Here is a 15,383-nt window from a genome sequence, read left to right on the forward strand (position 1 = left end):
TGCTTCGGTCGATTGGCACTAGTGGCGAGGACTCACACACCATCACCACCACCTGCATCTCATTGCTACCACCTGGGCACACGTCCGCCCGGTACCAGGTCACTCCAAATACCATGACAGACCCGTCGCGCTATCCACTGCGATCCGGCCAGGATGGAATACCCGGGTCCGGTTCAGGTACCCAACCTGTTTTCTGCTCATGCCAACCTTCACCGCTAATGCGCAACAGGCTGGAAGCGGGCTCAACTGTGGGTCGACCTGCCCTCGAATCTGACGGCTAGCAGCAGCAGTGTCTATCAAAGAGGCAGTAAGTTTGAAGGGCCAGCACGGTGAGACTGAGACTAATCCAGAATAGTAGGAAGTGACTACCATCACAGCCCTACCAGACTACCGAGCCCGCACAATGACCTCTCAAGAGACATTCAAGCTTCGCAGGCGAAATTGGAAGATTGACAAAGTTCTGCACCAGCACAACCACCCATTGAACATATTTTGGGCCTGTTTGCCGGGCAGTTTCAAACCGATCTGAGAGAGGCACTGACGCCGATTCCGCTCGAAACTGCCGGGAAAAGCGCAACACAGATGGCGGACGCAGTCATGGCCTTTCATAAACGACAGGAAACGCCCTCAGGACTCAAACGTACGTTCTCTGGCACATATCCCGATGCTACTGGTCCCTGGTGATGCACATACCCCAGAGTCACGAAGATGTGCACCAAGAGACACAGCCCGAAGCCAAGAAGAAGCGTGGTCGACCGAAGAAGCGCACCGAGGAAGAGTCTGACATTGAAATCATTCTGTTGGTCGGTAGCAGAAGTGATGGTACACCGGACTACCGCGCGATAGAGGATGCACCAGCTGAGCTTCAGTCCTTCATCCTCGAGTCTTTCAAGGCCGCCTACTGCGACACAAGAGATCATAAGAACTCATATATGAACATTGTGGCGATGGAGAACCGAGATGAATCTGCAGCATCGCCGAGATGTATCAATATGTGAATGAATGCCCGGCAGAGGAAGCTGGACCCTACTTTGGCGCATGCTTGCCCGTACTGCAATTCAACGAGCAGGTTGTGCGCACGCGTCTTGTATGACGGAAACAGCCTCAAACTGTGCATCTTCCCCATGGTTGATCCTGGTGAGGCGACGTGGAAAGACCCGGGGTTTTGGCTGGAGGATGCCGAAGCCTACAGCCTTGAACCTGAGCCCAGCAAACTCGCAGGCATTGAGTTCGCAAAGGGTCAACCAGACACAGCCTTGGAAGGATTCGGCCTGCAGCCGGCAGGAACCCCTACCGGCCAGGAAGCTCATGAAGCTTTGAAGCAGAGCAACGAGGACAATCGTACATTAAGAGATGCTTTGGTGGAAGTAGTAGATAATAGCAAAGCTAAAAATGCTATCCAGGAAGCAGAGATAAGGCGACTTCAGGAGGCTCTAAATGCGTCAAACTCTCGGCTACAAGCGCTCCGCAATGCTCTAAATGCGCTAAACGAGCAGTATAGTACATAGCTCGTCCAGGCATGAGCGAGAATAGTTTTCCAGTTTCGAAAATATTTCCTGTTAATGAATTTGTCGTCTATTGTTATGTTCTCTCCAGATCTAAGTCTCGCAACTCACGCCGCAGTTCCTGCTATTCGCAGCTAACTGTTGGGATCTACGCTTCTGTTTCGGCTATACCTGTGTCTTGTATACGCATCTGTGCCTATCCTCAAGCGCAGTGATCCAGCTCCATGCAAATCGCAGTATCATCATATCAACGACACATGTAGACTTCCTAAGAGCGACAAACGTCAACCACACATTATGACTATCTGTTACTCCACTTTAATAGACAAAATTTGGGTTAGAGCTGAATCTTTCCCGGTAGGGTCAGGATTGCTGCGCCTGAGGTTCACGAAATTGCCATCATTTAAGTCACTTTCATCCGTCGTCTGAAGGTTTTGGTCTTATCGCCCTTCGCAGATTTGAATGAGTACCGAAATGAGCGAATTCTCACCGACATCTTCAGGTAGGTACGCTTGGGAAGCACGTGCACAAACGGCCCTAGGTAACCCCACCACACTGTCAGGTGTGCAAGCACTCCCACGAACACTCAAACTCAACACCGACACCAAATCGTGCTCTCAATATAGACGTCCATGGCGCAGCGCGACAGAAACTCAGGAAACAGCATGGAGGATGCAGATAAACTCATATCGCCAGAAAAGAACGCTCCCGCGAGCGCAGAAGGTATGCTCCATCGAGGTGCACGCTAGGGTTACATCGCTAGCGTGGAGCACCAGAAGAGCAAGACTAACAGCGCGCAGTATACCGGCAAATGCGACAGCGATTTCGAAGACTTTCGGAGATTCCAAAGCCACAGGATAAGTCACAGGACAAGTCACAGATCCTGACAAAGGTGACCATTCAAGAGCTCTGCAGCCTGGTAACACTTCAAGCTATACGAGCCACTCTCGAAGACAAGACCGATGAAGACATCATGGAGGAGCTCCAACGAGCGCAGCTCTGGCTGGATGATGTTCTTGCAAGCCATGCTAAGCTTCTAAAGCGAGAGCACTATATGCGCATGTTCCGCTTGGCGATCGAGAAAGAGCTGGCAGGTACCAAGGAGCAGTGGACGCAGATGGAGAAGGTGTACATGGCACTGACAGATCCCAACGCACCAGATGTGGCTCAGAGACTCCGTTCGACAATCGTCCTAGTTCTCGAGCAAAACTTCGCAGACCGACTGGCCCACGTCAGCAAGCTCGCCACAGAGCGAACCGAAAGCGTACAACGCGCCAGGACACTTGATCAGGATGCCAACGACATACGCTCCAGAATCGTTGATCGAACACGAGAAATCCGAATTGACCACTTCGCATGCGCAGTACCGCTTCCAAGTCTGCAGCTGCGCGCTGACATCGTGGACGACAACGAAGGATGCTGTCCCATCTGCCAGAATTCGTACACGAACCTCTCCACAAACACAGTCTCGGATCTACTGGCCGACTACCCCGTGCGCATCAAATACTGTGGCCACGTCATTGGCAAGGCATGCCTAGAGCAGTGGATGAGCACGCCAAAGATAGACGAGGCCAAGTACCCACATCGGACGTGCCCGCTGTGCAGGGTCAAGATCGAGGGTGTACAGGCTCCACACTACCCAAAGGGCCTGAGAACTCACCTTAGGACTGACAGGATTGCGAACGAGTCTTTGAGGGAGTTTCTATACGGCTGGGACATCGAGATCGATGAATGCATGGACACCATTGCGGCTAGCATGAGCGAGGAGATTGCGTGTGAGGAGCTATTGATTGTCATCAAGAAAATGGCAGGCAAGACCAGATGGGGCTACGAAGAAGATGAGAAGATGTTGAAGAACAAGATGCAGAAGGTGAAGGAGGAAAGGTGGGTCTGGGGCTTTCGAGGTGATCGGATTTGGAGACAGATGAGGGATGAATGGATGAACAGCGGAACAGTGAGGAAGGGCTGATTCCATGGGCACTTGACAGATGGAGGTGGGCACATTTATGATACCCAGTAGTTCGATCTCAGTATGGGACTACATTGAATGCAAGCTACTACCGAATGCATCACGTGCTTGACACATACTTCAAGGCGGCCGATCGCCCGCGGAGGCCCAGACCGCAACAGACGTCTGCCGCGCTTTCAAGGCACGAAACATGGTTGGACAGGTCTCGGCACAGTTCCAGTCTGCTGTTCCTGGCCGTCATGCCTCATATATTTTGCGCTATGACGTCGTCATAGTGATATCGCGTCTGCCACTTATCGCTGGGCAACCCTTGGCAGTGACGAACGACTAAATACAAACAATCAAAAACAACTATGCTCGCGTGTCTCTCAAAAGCAACCTCTTTTCCTCAGCGATCAGCAACCCAGGAAACAAGCAAAATGGGTGTTAACATTGTCGATGTTGGCGTCTCAACGGTCCGTTCCCCGCACTTCCTTGGTCCCGTGCAGCCGTGGGGGAAGCCGAATTCCGAACCCTGGCGCTAACATTTGCTACTTCAGACCCTTGGAGATCGCGATCAGCAACAAGATCGATACATTGCGTTCGAGCCACGAAGCCTGAAGTCGCGGAAAGAGCTTGCGCTATTTGCGATTTTCGACGGACAGTACGTTTTTGGTTTAATTGCGTGACTGCAATAACACTGACATGTTCACAGTGGCGGCACTGAAGCTGTCGCACACATTCACAAGAATCTCGTCAAGCACCTGGAGGACCACTTCTCCTCAACAGAGAAGACGCCAGGCGCAGAGTCTTACAAGCAAGCGATCCAACGGTCGTTAAAAGCAGTGGATCGAGACATCAGCCGCGATGATCTCGATGGCGGCGCAACAGTTGCTCTCGTGCTCATCGACACGAAGCAGAATCTGCTCGTAGAAGCCGATCTTGGAGACTCCCACATCGTGTTTGGCGACCATTCCGACCACCGGGGCAGCCTTGATGGCGCAAAGAGCATGGACGATTGGGACGTGAAGGTACTCAGCAAGGAGCATGCACCCGATGCACCGGAAGAGAAGAAGCGCATCGAAGAGGCAGGTGGCGAGGTCAACTACAGCACGGGTACTGCACGAGTGGGCGCTGTCAGTATGGCTCGCGCTCTTGGCGACCACGAGTACAAAAAGCCACGAGTGAACCGCCTGGCCGGACACGATCTCTCGGATCTGGATGGTGTTGAGACAGGTGTCGCACCCGGCGCGACGGTTACGCATGATCTTGTATCCAACAAAGCGCATTTCAGCACACGACAACTCGATGGTCAGAGCCTTATCATGCTCGCATCCGACGGCGTTGGCGATGCAGGCGAGGCGTGCGACGATGCACGTGAGGCCGTGAGGATGTGGAGTGAAGGTATGAACCTGAAAGACATTGCGGAGTCGATTACGGAGAGTGCTGGCAAAATGAAGAATGCCGATAACTGTACCGTTTTGCTAGTTGTGCTCGACACAGAGGGCAATGGATCAAGGAGAGATTCTGGATCCAGCGTTCACAGGAATTCGAGTAGTGGCAGTTCACGGAGGGGGAGGAGAAGGAGCAGCATCAGCGCTTTCAAAGACAACATCAAGGAACTGCTGAAGTGAGGAGTCGGACAGGATGGGAAAACCCCAGAATGAATCTATGAATGACACGGGTCGAGATACGAAAGCAGATTCGGCGCACGATACCAGCGCGCCCTTCGCGCAGCGCGCAGGGACGCTGGGCGAACCAAAAGCAACCACGATCGAAGTCGCCCAACAAGGACGACGAGGTACGAAGAAAAATTATCAATAACTTTTATACTACTGTATATCTATTTACACTTTATACACACTTCGCCTCCTTATGGCATATTCGCGTTCGGCGCCTTGCCACCCAGCTTGAAATGCCCCGGATGCAGTTTTTGGAAGACCTGCTGCGGATCATACTTCTTGCTGATCCGCCTCAGTCTATCCACATTCTTCGCACCATAGCTGCTAATCGGATCCATGAACTGACTTGCATAGTTCATGTAAATGTACTCATTGTCCAGGCCCTTGCTTTGCGCCTCCGCCTTCACCGTCTTGATAATCGTGCTGAAGAACTTCAATATAGCAGCGTCATCGGCGGCGTTCGTCCACCTCGACGACATATTCATGACGAAATATGGTCCCTTGGAGGGATTCAGGCCTAGTGCGTTACCGCCGTTCTTTTGCATGCCGGCGAGTTGGCCTTCGGTTATCGCTTGGATCGATATCGTGGGGAAAGCACCGGCGAAACCTGCCACTTCGGGGAGAAGCGTGTAGAAAGTGTTTATGAGGAAAGTGAACAAGTCGCGGTCGAGCTTCAGCGTTACATCCCATTGTGTTTGGCGCTGGCCGTCTGCGGCGCCTTCATTCATCTTCACGGTCATGTCGGCAAGCGATCCCAGCCCAGTATTGTCTGCGATCGGCTTCAGGACGGAGAAATCGGAGAACACAGAGGCATTGGCGACGGGTTTGGCGTAATGTGTTTGTACGATTGCAATCTTCCCGACGCCAGCGATGTTACCAAACGACACGATTTCTGCAGCGTCCGTGTCCTTCGCTGACCCCGTTTTGGCGAATTTGTAGATTGCATCGAGGACGGCGGCGAAGTCGTTTTCGGTGTAAATGCGCTGGCCGCCCCACATTTGGCCCAAGGGGAAGGCATGAAGTTTGAAGTTAGTAACGATACCGAAGTTACTGCCACCACCTCGCAGCGCCCAGTACAAGTCTGAGTAAGATTTGGGCGTGGCGTTGACGACGAGGCCGGAGGCTGTGACGACCTCGTAGCTTTCTACGTTGTCGCAGGCCCAGCCACGGAGGTTGGAGAAGAAGCTGATGCCACCGCCGAGGACGAGGCCTGGTACGCCAACAGGTGCCATCTATGTTATGTCATTAAAGAGAACTGGTACCGTGCAAAGGCACAAGACTTACGCGACCTCCAACAACACCAAGATCGAACTTTTGGAGAGTGGTGTATACATCGACCCAGCGATTCCCGGGTCCAATGTCAGCAGTCTTCCTGTCGGCAGAGACTTCGACTTTCTTGAAGTTCTCCATCGAGACGGTAATACCGCCATCGATGTTTGAAGCGCCGCTGAAAGCTGCATGGCCACCACCTTTCACGGCGAAAGGACATTGCGTCAAACGCGACAGGAGAACGAGAGAGGACACTTCGATGGTTGATGTCGGCTTAAAGATGCAGCGCGGGTTGACTGCAGCTTGCATCGCCGACCAGTATGCGCCCGTGAAGGCATCGTAGGGCGATGAGCCCTCGACGAGGAGCTTGTTGTCACCGTATATGATCTCCAAAGAGTTGCACTACATATTGCAATCAGCATTTGGCAGTCACGAATTTGACGTAAAAAGTTGTACTGACAGCAATCGAGCATCCACTAAACGTCGACCTCTCTACAAGCGGCGCAAGCTCAGGCAAAGCCGAAATATTAACACCATTCGCAAGCAGTGCCTCCGTGACGTTGAAATCCGGAGCTTCAAACTCGTCCATTTGCGCACGAACCCCTGCGGCCAAGGCTATCGCCGGAACAATTGTAAAAGGCCTCATCGCGCACAATAAACCAACAAGTACAGAATGACAAGAGACTAGGAACGCGATCCCTCACTTCATTATAACACGGAGGTTGCAGGACCCTTTTAATATCAGTATGCAAGGAAATGGTACTCCGCGGGAGACCATTGGTGGGTGAAGGTGCAGGATGCAGGCGAGGCGCCTGGGCGCGGCTCAGGGACCATGGTATTGGAGCGGGATATGAAGCCTGGTAATGTACATATCGGCATGCATCTAGTGGCGAGAAATCGTTTGCTTCATCAAAGCATGTAAGTCCTACGATACTGACGTCCTAATGTCTTATTCGCGAGTGATCACGATCACGCGAATTCGACAAAGGTATCAGAGCTTCTTTGGTGTTCTTCTCGTCTTCTCGATTGTATCTTTGTCAAGATCAATCCGCAAGTGTTGAAGTTGGTGGAACAATTGATGAACAGTGGAGCACGTGTGCCGCTAGCGTCACGCTAACGCAGCATAACGCGGCATTCTAACTGCTTTCCCGACCCCGGCCGCGAAGGATGCGTCGTTCCTCATGCACATCGAACTATACGGAATACGATACCAAGGTGCTAGACGCGGGCCGCTCAGAATCCGAGCCCGATTGACCCCAAGGCCTTTCCCAAAGATGGTATCGGGCAAAACGTGACAACGCCGTCTTGAAGTCAGTCATGTCTTCTACTTCGAGAAGATTGTCATGCATCTGCTCAACATATTCTCATTACAGCCACGAGGATGGGCAGCTCATTTTTGGAACAACTTGTTCTCCTGCACTTCAATTTTGAGACAAGCCCGACACTGCGGTACCGACGGAAGCGCGATACGCCACCCGGCCTTTCTCCATGCACTGTGCCGCATTGTTTCTGCCGTCTGACTGTCACTTTCCTTTCTCGTGGTCTTGTCGTTGCGGAGTCGTTCGTTTATCCTTTCCATAGCCATGGATTGAGATGAGAAAGCATGTTGATCGAGTGGAGCGAATCCCAGTTGGTGTAGCAGCAAGAGACGTAACCATCTGTAGGCAGCATGGCTCAGCTCGGATTGTCTTCCACGGGGCCAAGCTTCCTTTGGGAACATTAGTTTGGGCCTTCCTCTGTCTGGAAGGTCTGTTCTTCCAAATCTGCGGGACAAGCAATTACCATGTTGCACTCCTTGCATAGAGCTAAAATTTTGGCTGTTCAACGTCCCCATCGAGAAGGTGGCGTTTCCAACATTGAGAAGCATATCGGGCACAACTCCTACGGACTTGGGTGCGTTTTGCGGTGCCTGATGTTTAGGAAATGTGTCTCTCGCTGAATGCAGCGTTGGTGGTTGCAATGTTGATTGACCGTTCGCTTTCAGCAATACTCTGATCATTCGCGTCACGATGTCGTCGCATCAGCCTCTTCCAAAGACACCCATCAGCCGTGCAGAGCTAGTTCGAACCAATTGTTCTATGCTTGCTCTTACATCAATTTTCGTTCTTGCTCGTGCTGCTGTTCAAATTTCGAAACGCAGGGCCTTCGAGCTTCCCGACTTCTTCATTTATCTTTCTTACATACTCTACGTCGCACTATGGTAAGTGACTACATCTATATACAGTACAACCAGTTTTCTAACGCAATGTGTTCGATTTATAGGAGCTGTTATATCATTGTCGTACCGCCAATGTTCCACCTTTATGCCGTCATCGGCCGCGAGATACCCCCGTATAAGACCATGATGGAAGACGCAGCTCTCATGTTGAGGCTACTCACCGCTGGGCAGATGTGTTTTTATACACTTCTTCTCTCGGTAAAGCTGTCATTATTGACGCTCTATCACAAGCTACTTGTTGGTACTCCTGTCATATACAAAAGGGTGTGGTGGGCAACGGTCGGATTCTGTATACTTGTAAGACACTCCCGCGATCTCCTTCGGTCTCTCAGCTCACCGTGTCGTAGGCTTGGGTAGGGAGTGTTTTTAGCAGCATCTTCACGTGCGATAATCTGAAGGAAAAGTTCGAGAAAGGTAAATGCGGTGGAACGGGCAATGAGAATCAGAGGATCATCTTCAGCCTGTACTTTGCGTATGCTGTTGATGTCGCCGCTGATCTTGCAAGTACGACATCCCAGACCCGTGTTCTATAGCTGCGTGACTGACATAAGATAGTCATGTTCTTGCCAATCCGCTTAACCTGGAGCCTGCAGATGCCGAAAGCCCAGAAAGCTGGCATCTTCGTCCTGTTTGGCAGTGGCTTTCTCTGCATTGCATCCGCGACGCTGCGAGTCGTGCAGTTGGGTACCGATGGACGCGGCAAGACGACAACACCAGAACCGAAATGGATGCTCTTATGGACGGTACTCGAATGTTCGATAGGTATGTATCAGTCCCATTGATGCGAATCATTCTGCTGCAGTTCCCAACTGACATGCGTTTTAGCAATCATAATCGGCTGCTGCCCCGCATTTGCCGTGTTCATTCGCAAGCGTCTCAATAGCTCGAAGAAGCCCTCCTACGACGCTCACGGGTACCTCAAGCAGCCGACGAGCGATAACATACAGTTGAAGAGTATTGTCCGGGCGAAGCCGAGACAAAAGAACGAAACAGTCGACCCCTATTGGGACGACCGAGGTAGCAGTCAAGAGGAATTGGCGAAGAGTGCAGGTCGCATCGTGGTGAGGACAACAGTGTATCAGAATAACGAGGATAGAGCAAGGCCTTTGTGAGCCTACCAGTCACTGCGTCGGAAGCTAGGTACGTGCTCTGTACTTTTGCACCATAATGGATGGTGCGTGGCACATGCTTAAGCAAATTGAACAGTGTATAGCAAAGCTTCATGTCTCTCTGGTCTCCTGATGGAACATCACACTAATTGACCGTCACATTGCTTGTATTGCACCTCGAGCGCCCATGAACAACGGCAACATGTAGCCGACAGGTGTCTGGCTCGCAAACAAGATACGACAGGGAACCAGGGTCCACACACAAAGCTTTCCGCGTCAACCAATCGCGCTGTCCCCGAGGTTGATCTCCCAATGCCCATGACTTTTCCTCCTTCAGGCCACCAAGGACACTGGCACTATTGGGGCGGAGCATGTTGGCGCTTTACTATATTTGGCTAAGTGGACTTGGAAAGTAGGAGTGCCAAGATCATTCTCCGCCTAGCCCCCATTATCTTCATGCCCTCGTCCTTACATCTCGTCGAAGTCACAATGCGATTATTTCCTATTGGTGTTCTGCCGAACAGATCAGCATCACGAGGCTGAGCGGCCAATGAAACACTGCGCTCCTATCATTACGGCCTACAATCGACGTCACAGGGTCGGTGAGCCGATCTAAAGAAAGATGAGTGCCAACTATCGAAGGCTCAAGATGGTGGTTCAATCGCTACATGCGTCGAATCGTGGCGTTCCCGCGGTGGAAATGAAGCAGGCCACCAGCCTTGCTATCAAACATTTGTGCTAGAAGGAGTCGTTCAAAACGATACGGACCTTGTACTGCTAGTCATTCTACAACAAGCATGAGCCACAATCGGTATGTACGCCTAACATCAGAAGGTCCTTCACTCTTAAACCCTTCATTGCCCAACTTCACTTGGGTCTGGTCATTTAAACACAACATCAATCCCAATCGCACACCTCGGTTTCGACCTTTTACTCTTTCAGATCCCGATATCGTCGAACCAAAACATCTCGCGCAAAATGTACGGTCCCACTACTTGGACTTTTGTAGCGCAACTGCTCATCTCTGGCAGCCACGCGCAGAACAGCTCTGCGGCTACATGCGATGACGTCAAATCCTTTGCTCGCCCCTGGAATTCTTCGACAACGCGAGAAATTCAGGCTCTGAAAGTCCAACTCGGTCAGGGCGAAGCCTACACTCTCTCGAACGATTCTGCGAAGAAATGGGAGCTCTCACTTCGCGTCCAGCCACAACTCTGGGCCAACGGCACTCCCACGCCGGAAGACCCTGGATACCTGCAGACTCTTTTCCTAGACACCAAAGACTCCAACATGACCAACATTGGCTCCTGTCATCAGACTATACAAGTGTCTGCCGGTCTTCAAGGATACCTCTTGCCAAAATCTACCCTTGAGCGCAGCGTCGGCGACAACAAAGACTGTAGTGAGATGCTTACGAACAAATGCGTGCAAGCCTTGAAGAGTCGAGCACTCGATGAGGCCCTCAATTTTGGTATGAGATACGGAAAATGTTTAGGGATGAACAACACTTTACCAGAAGAGTGCTCTGGAATGCCCTCCACGTTCGACAGGAGTCGAGGTAAGTTTCAGATTCACATCATATTTAGACATGTGCTAATGCGACGGCAGAAATGAACCTCACCTTTTTGGACTCAGCGGAGAGTGGTAGGGGTATTCCCAACTCACGCTTCAGTCCAGACACCGAGTGCAGCTCTGTCAATGCCTCGAGCACGCACATTTTGACTGGGACTGACCGCAGCTTGTACTACGACCAAGCTGTCCGTATGCCGCTCATCGATGTTGTGACATTCTGGCCAAACCGATCCAGCGGGCCACGGCCCGGTTACAGCTCAGACGATGTGCGTTTTGAGGTCTTCTGCTTGCGACCCGACGACGATATCGAAGATGGAAGCGCTGTACCTATGGGCGCAGCTGATCTTTTGAGAGAGAAGGATGCAAAATTCCCCATAGGCAGTGGTGCTGTCGCGTTGAAACAAGGAGTGTTGGGCTGGATGGGTGTGGCTGTAATGGGCATCATGCTTGTATTGTAAACTGCAAAAAGCTACTAAAACTTTCGAATATTCCACATAATTGCAAAAACTTCATATTATTAATGAATTCCAATCCATATGTCAACTCCTCTTCTAGGCACGCCCTGCGTACATCCACGAAACTCAATCCTGACCCCACGCGCTAGTCGCTCCATGATCCCGTCTATGCGGCGCTTTCTGCTCATGACCGACCCCGCGGCGACCACTGACCCATCTTGAGGAAGTTTTTGTCATTGTCGTCGCCAAACATAATATAGTGCTCGTCCCCACCATCATGTTGGCGGAAAATACCGCGGCAGTCATTTATCAAGCCAAAATGCGCGCAGGCCGACCAAAGCATGTCTTTTCCATCGTTTGAGCACTCTAGCAATACACGCTTCGTCTTCATGGTAAAGAGCAGATGGTGCAGGTGTTTCTTCGTTGCCCAAGTCTGCAGCAACGTGCCAGCAATGATACGCGTGCATTTGTCCACAACTGACTGATGGAGAGAGATGGTCTGCGACCCCGTGGTACTTGGGGGTGTCTGATATAGCATTGCGGAGATGAGACGCTGGTACACATAATTCTCTCGTAGCCAGTGATCTGTGCAATCGATTTCTCCGAGGTCGATATGCAGGATGTCGAGCGGCAATTGCGTGAGGATGAAAGGGTTTGTCGCACTGCGGGCGCTCAGCTGCTGTATGGGTATACGAACTTGTATGTGTCGAAGATGTTGTTGTAAAGGGCCGAGACGTCGCAATCTGGACTCAAACTCCAGACCTGAAGTATGACTAAGATGAAAACAAGTCATCTTCAAAGCCTTTACAACCGCCTCGCCGTGTACTTGACGACATGTGGCGAGGATGGTTAGATTACTCTTTCCGGTAGCTGGCTGTGCTAAGAAGACAAAGTCGTAAATGTTGAGACGGATTTCGGTAGGTAGAGCCATGAAGGGCAAATCTTGTTGCCAGCCCATCGTCTCCACGCGGAATGTATTCCTCGTGTAGAACGGTTTGAACGTGCGCTTTCCACCATACTTATCGACTTGAAAAGCAAGTTTGTGTAAGGCTTGCATGGTCATGCTTTTCAGTGTTGCTATGTGCTTATCGGAGTAGATAGTATTGTGGTTGAGGCAGGAAACAGTGTTTGAAGTTGAATAATTGTGCATGGTATGCTGTAGAGAAGAGAATGATTTTGTCGAGCGACGATGGTCCACTAGTGTTAGTGAAAAGGTTTGATTAGTACAACCGCGATTGCGAGGGTTCGGGCGCTAGTGGAGCCCGGTCATAGTGAATGTTTGGAAGCGAGTATCGGGAATGGTCCACCTCCGGACGAGGAAAATCCGGCTCTTTGTTCACAATTTTGCAACTGGGAGAACGGTCTTCGAAACAGTCACTCAAGCGCTCACAACACCCTTATCCTCAAAAACTTTCACCGCTTTTCAAGATCCTTAATACTATTGACGATGGGGGCGATGGTCTCCCAGACGAAACATCAAATTCTTGTTGACGCCAAGACTCATGAATCCAGAGGGTTCCTCGATCTCCCACCAGAACTGCGTCTCAAGGTCTATCGGCACATCAGTCCGACTCATTCCGGCTTTGACTATGACGACTGGCGAGGCTTGTACTCATCGTGCCGTTTGGTCAAGTATGAAATGGACAACGAATGTTCTAAGCTCATTCAAATAGCACTGCGCGATGTGCTGAGCCACGAGTGCGTCTTCGCCATCGAAGCCATCTTCTTTAACGGCACCGGATACATCCATAAGCCAACGAAGTTTACGCACCTCAAGATCATCCACGTCACGTTACATCTTGATGTAGACACCTACTGGAAAGATCGATGGACTCTTCTTAGGACCAGTTTTCTGCCCCATGTGTCGTTTCGAAAAGACTTGTTCTACGAAGATGGCAAGGGGACTGCTTTCGATGAAGTTCTCGCTCCCTTGCTTCCATGGGCTATCTCCGAATTAGTATGTCGATTCCGCGCCAACCGCTTGCACCCCGCACCTGTGAAGTGGGACTTTGGTCAAGCCGCATACTTTGTGGACGGGACTGTAAATCTTCTTCACAGCAGGTTACAACTAGATGGAAGTCAGAATACGTCACCGATCAATAAACACCTTCGTAAGATGATGGTCGACATCGATTCCCAGCAGTCCTTGCGAAATTTGCATCTTCTTCACGTTGGTGGCATACATATGACCCAAAGACGTCGGAGTAACACCATTCATTGGATACAAGGAGCTGGCGCGTTTATTTGTGTTATGGGATGGAGCCTGAAAGCCCATTCGTTCATGATTCAGGACATCACGGCGACAAAGATGAATTGCCAGACCAGAACGAGTTTCCAGAAGCTGGACCAGTTCTGTGCGACCAGGAGAAGAGGGGGGGAAGCCGTTCAACCACGAGGATGAGAGTACTACGACTAGTCTTGCAAAGCAACTCCAATTTTCTAGTGGGCTAAGAGCTTCGCGCATCGAAGCAGCTACGAAGTCTACGAGCGGTTGCGTGTAAGTCGATTTAAAACACAGTTGAGTCTATTAAGTCTGAAATGCTACAGATTGAACCCCGATAAGATACAATTTTGTCAGTGAGAATAGTCGTTGTCGCGCTACTGCGTTCGATCGATCCGGCAGAATCACTTAGAACATTGTTCATCCCAAGGATAGCGCTGAGCCTCCACACATAGACATGTAAGAGGATCATACAAATGTCAATTTCATATTGTTCAAGACGTTGAAGAAGTGACACTTGCACTACACGCAGGACCTGGAAGTGACCAGGCAGTGACATGTCATGATCACAACGGCATGCGCTGTCTTCCGCGATTTCATCACTTGCCACGCAGTCAATACCACACACATGCGCTATTACAGAATGATCTACGCCATATAAAGAACATTTACTGTGAAATATTCATCCGCTGTCCGCTAATCCATCCGCCTTGAAGAACAAAGTCATACTTCACACCATCCTGTGCCTACTTCCCGCACCCAAACGACCCTCTCCGACCCTTCATTATCCTCACCTGCCCAAACTCCTAACTGACCACCATAATTACCGCTCTAACAGCACCATCTACTTTACTGCGCGCGACGTCTGCCAAATTCACCACCTCCCATATCTAACCACAATGCAGCCCCAAATCTATGGCCCATCCCCCTACTTCTCCTCGCCCTTCAGCCACGCATCCGAATTCCTCGAATTCGCCCAGCGCTCAGAGACATTCAGGCGACACCCAGAAATGCTCAAGGTGGAGTCTGACATGGAGGACGTGGGGCAAGACTCAGCAGCTTTCTGGCCCGAGAAGATGTTGGAGTGGGTGTGGAGCAGGCCGGGGGAATATCCAGAGTTGCAAAGATGTGCGCAGGGGTGTGTGAGGGAGGTGGGACTGCATGGGATGATGTAGTGGGACGGGGGGATGGGGCAAGTGGATTTTACATATTTTTATTATTGTTACAAGGTCCGAGAATGCGATCCTGAGTAGCTGACTTATGAAATCGCAAGTAAATCCCTCAAGTCAAAACTGCCCATTATGTCCATAAACTCCATCAACCTGCACTCGCAAATCTGTGCAGAGTATCTTTTCCATATGCTATCCTCCGAAACGCCTGTTCTTGATACCGCAGCACCAAACC

At 50.9% G+C, this 15,383-nt stretch overlaps 10 protein-coding genes across 10 annotated transcripts; 8 read left to right on the forward strand and 2 right to left on the reverse strand.

Moving 5' to 3' along the window:
- Positions 1 to 113: 113 nt before the first annotated feature.
- On the forward strand, positions 114 to 529 carry SNOG_11173 (hypothetical protein; the record flags this gene model as incomplete). The annotated part of the gene is made up of 3 exons (XM_001801368.1): positions 114 to 177; positions 230 to 307; positions 378 to 529. The coding sequence occupies 3 exons, from the start codon at positions 114 to 116 to the stop codon at positions 527 to 529; spliced, it is 294 nt and encodes a 97-aa protein (XP_001801420.1).
- Positions 530 to 597: 68 nt separating this feature from the next.
- SNOG_11174 (hypothetical protein) lies at positions 598 to 998 on the forward strand (the record flags this gene model as incomplete). Its single annotated transcript, XM_001801369.1, has 2 exons — positions 598 to 640; positions 721 to 998. The coding sequence occupies 2 exons, from the start codon at positions 598 to 600 to the stop codon at positions 996 to 998; spliced, it is 321 nt and encodes a 106-aa protein (XP_001801421.1).
- A 126-nt stretch (positions 999 to 1,124) lies between these two features.
- Positions 1,125 to 1,501, forward strand: SNOG_11175 (hypothetical protein; the record flags this gene model as incomplete). The annotated part of the gene is made up of 2 exons (XM_001801370.1): positions 1,125 to 1,341; positions 1,404 to 1,501. The coding sequence occupies 2 exons, from the start codon at positions 1,125 to 1,127 to the stop codon at positions 1,499 to 1,501; spliced, it is 315 nt and encodes a 104-aa protein (XP_001801422.1).
- A 636-nt stretch (positions 1,502 to 2,137) lies between these two features.
- Positions 2,138 to 5,087, forward strand: SNOG_11177 (hypothetical protein; the record flags this gene model as incomplete). The annotated part of the gene is made up of 6 exons (XM_001801371.1): positions 2,138 to 2,228; positions 2,306 to 3,459; positions 3,626 to 3,748; positions 3,882 to 3,929; positions 4,014 to 4,117; positions 4,169 to 5,087. The coding sequence occupies 6 exons, from the start codon at positions 2,138 to 2,140 to the stop codon at positions 5,085 to 5,087; spliced, it is 2,439 nt and encodes an 812-aa protein (XP_001801423.1).
- Positions 5,088 to 5,257: 170 nt separating this feature from the next.
- SNOG_11178 (hypothetical protein) lies at positions 5,258 to 6,993 on the reverse strand (the record flags this gene model as incomplete). Its single annotated transcript, XM_001801372.1, has 3 exons — positions 5,258 to 6,367; positions 6,420 to 6,806; positions 6,865 to 6,993. 3 exons carry the CDS (start codon positions 6,991 to 6,993, stop codon positions 5,327 to 5,329), a joined length of 1,557 nt encoding a protein of 518 aa, XP_001801424.1. The 3' UTR covers positions 5,258 to 5,326.
- A 1,420-nt stretch (positions 6,994 to 8,413) lies between these two features.
- On the forward strand, positions 8,414 to 9,734 carry SNOG_11179 (hypothetical protein; the record flags this gene model as incomplete). The annotated part of the gene is made up of 5 exons (XM_001801373.1): positions 8,414 to 8,604; positions 8,667 to 8,919; positions 8,970 to 9,126; positions 9,178 to 9,384; positions 9,448 to 9,734. The coding sequence occupies 5 exons, from the start codon at positions 8,414 to 8,416 to the stop codon at positions 9,732 to 9,734; spliced, it is 1,095 nt and encodes a 364-aa protein (XP_001801425.1).
- Positions 9,735 to 10,709: 975 nt separating this feature from the next.
- On the forward strand, positions 10,710 to 11,761 carry SNOG_11180 (hypothetical protein; the record flags this gene model as incomplete). Its single annotated transcript, XM_001801374.1, has 3 exons — positions 10,710 to 11,202; positions 11,282 to 11,289; positions 11,318 to 11,761. 3 exons carry the CDS (start codon positions 10,710 to 10,712, stop codon positions 11,759 to 11,761), a joined length of 945 nt encoding a protein of 314 aa, XP_001801426.1.
- Positions 11,762 to 11,942: 181 nt separating this feature from the next.
- On the reverse strand, positions 11,943 to 12,821 carry SNOG_11181 (hypothetical protein; the record flags this gene model as incomplete). Its single annotated transcript, XM_001801375.1, has 1 exon — positions 11,943 to 12,821. The coding sequence occupies one exon, from the start codon at positions 12,819 to 12,821 to the stop codon at positions 11,943 to 11,945; it is 879 nt and encodes a 292-aa protein (XP_001801427.1).
- Positions 12,822 to 13,205: 384 nt separating this feature from the next.
- On the forward strand, positions 13,206 to 13,758 carry SNOG_11182 (hypothetical protein; the record flags this gene model as incomplete). The annotated part of the gene is made up of 2 exons (XM_001801376.1): positions 13,206 to 13,676; positions 13,717 to 13,758. 2 exons carry the CDS (start codon positions 13,206 to 13,208, stop codon positions 13,756 to 13,758), a joined length of 513 nt encoding a protein of 170 aa, XP_001801428.1.
- A 1,120-nt stretch (positions 13,759 to 14,878) lies between these two features.
- Positions 14,879 to 15,236, forward strand: SNOG_11183 (hypothetical protein; the record flags this gene model as incomplete). Its single annotated transcript, XM_001801377.1, has 2 exons — positions 14,879 to 15,117; positions 15,209 to 15,236. The coding sequence occupies 2 exons, from the start codon at positions 14,879 to 14,881 to the stop codon at positions 15,234 to 15,236; spliced, it is 267 nt and encodes an 88-aa protein (XP_001801429.1).
- Positions 15,237 to 15,383: the final 147 nt, after the last annotated feature.

This window comes from Parastagonospora nodorum (assembly GCF_000146915.1).
Source record: "Parastagonospora nodorum SN15 chromosome Unknown scaffold_18, whole genome shotgun sequence".
In the NCBI taxonomy this organism is placed as follows: Eukaryota; Fungi; Ascomycota; class Dothideomycetes; order Pleosporales; family Phaeosphaeriaceae; genus Parastagonospora; species Parastagonospora nodorum.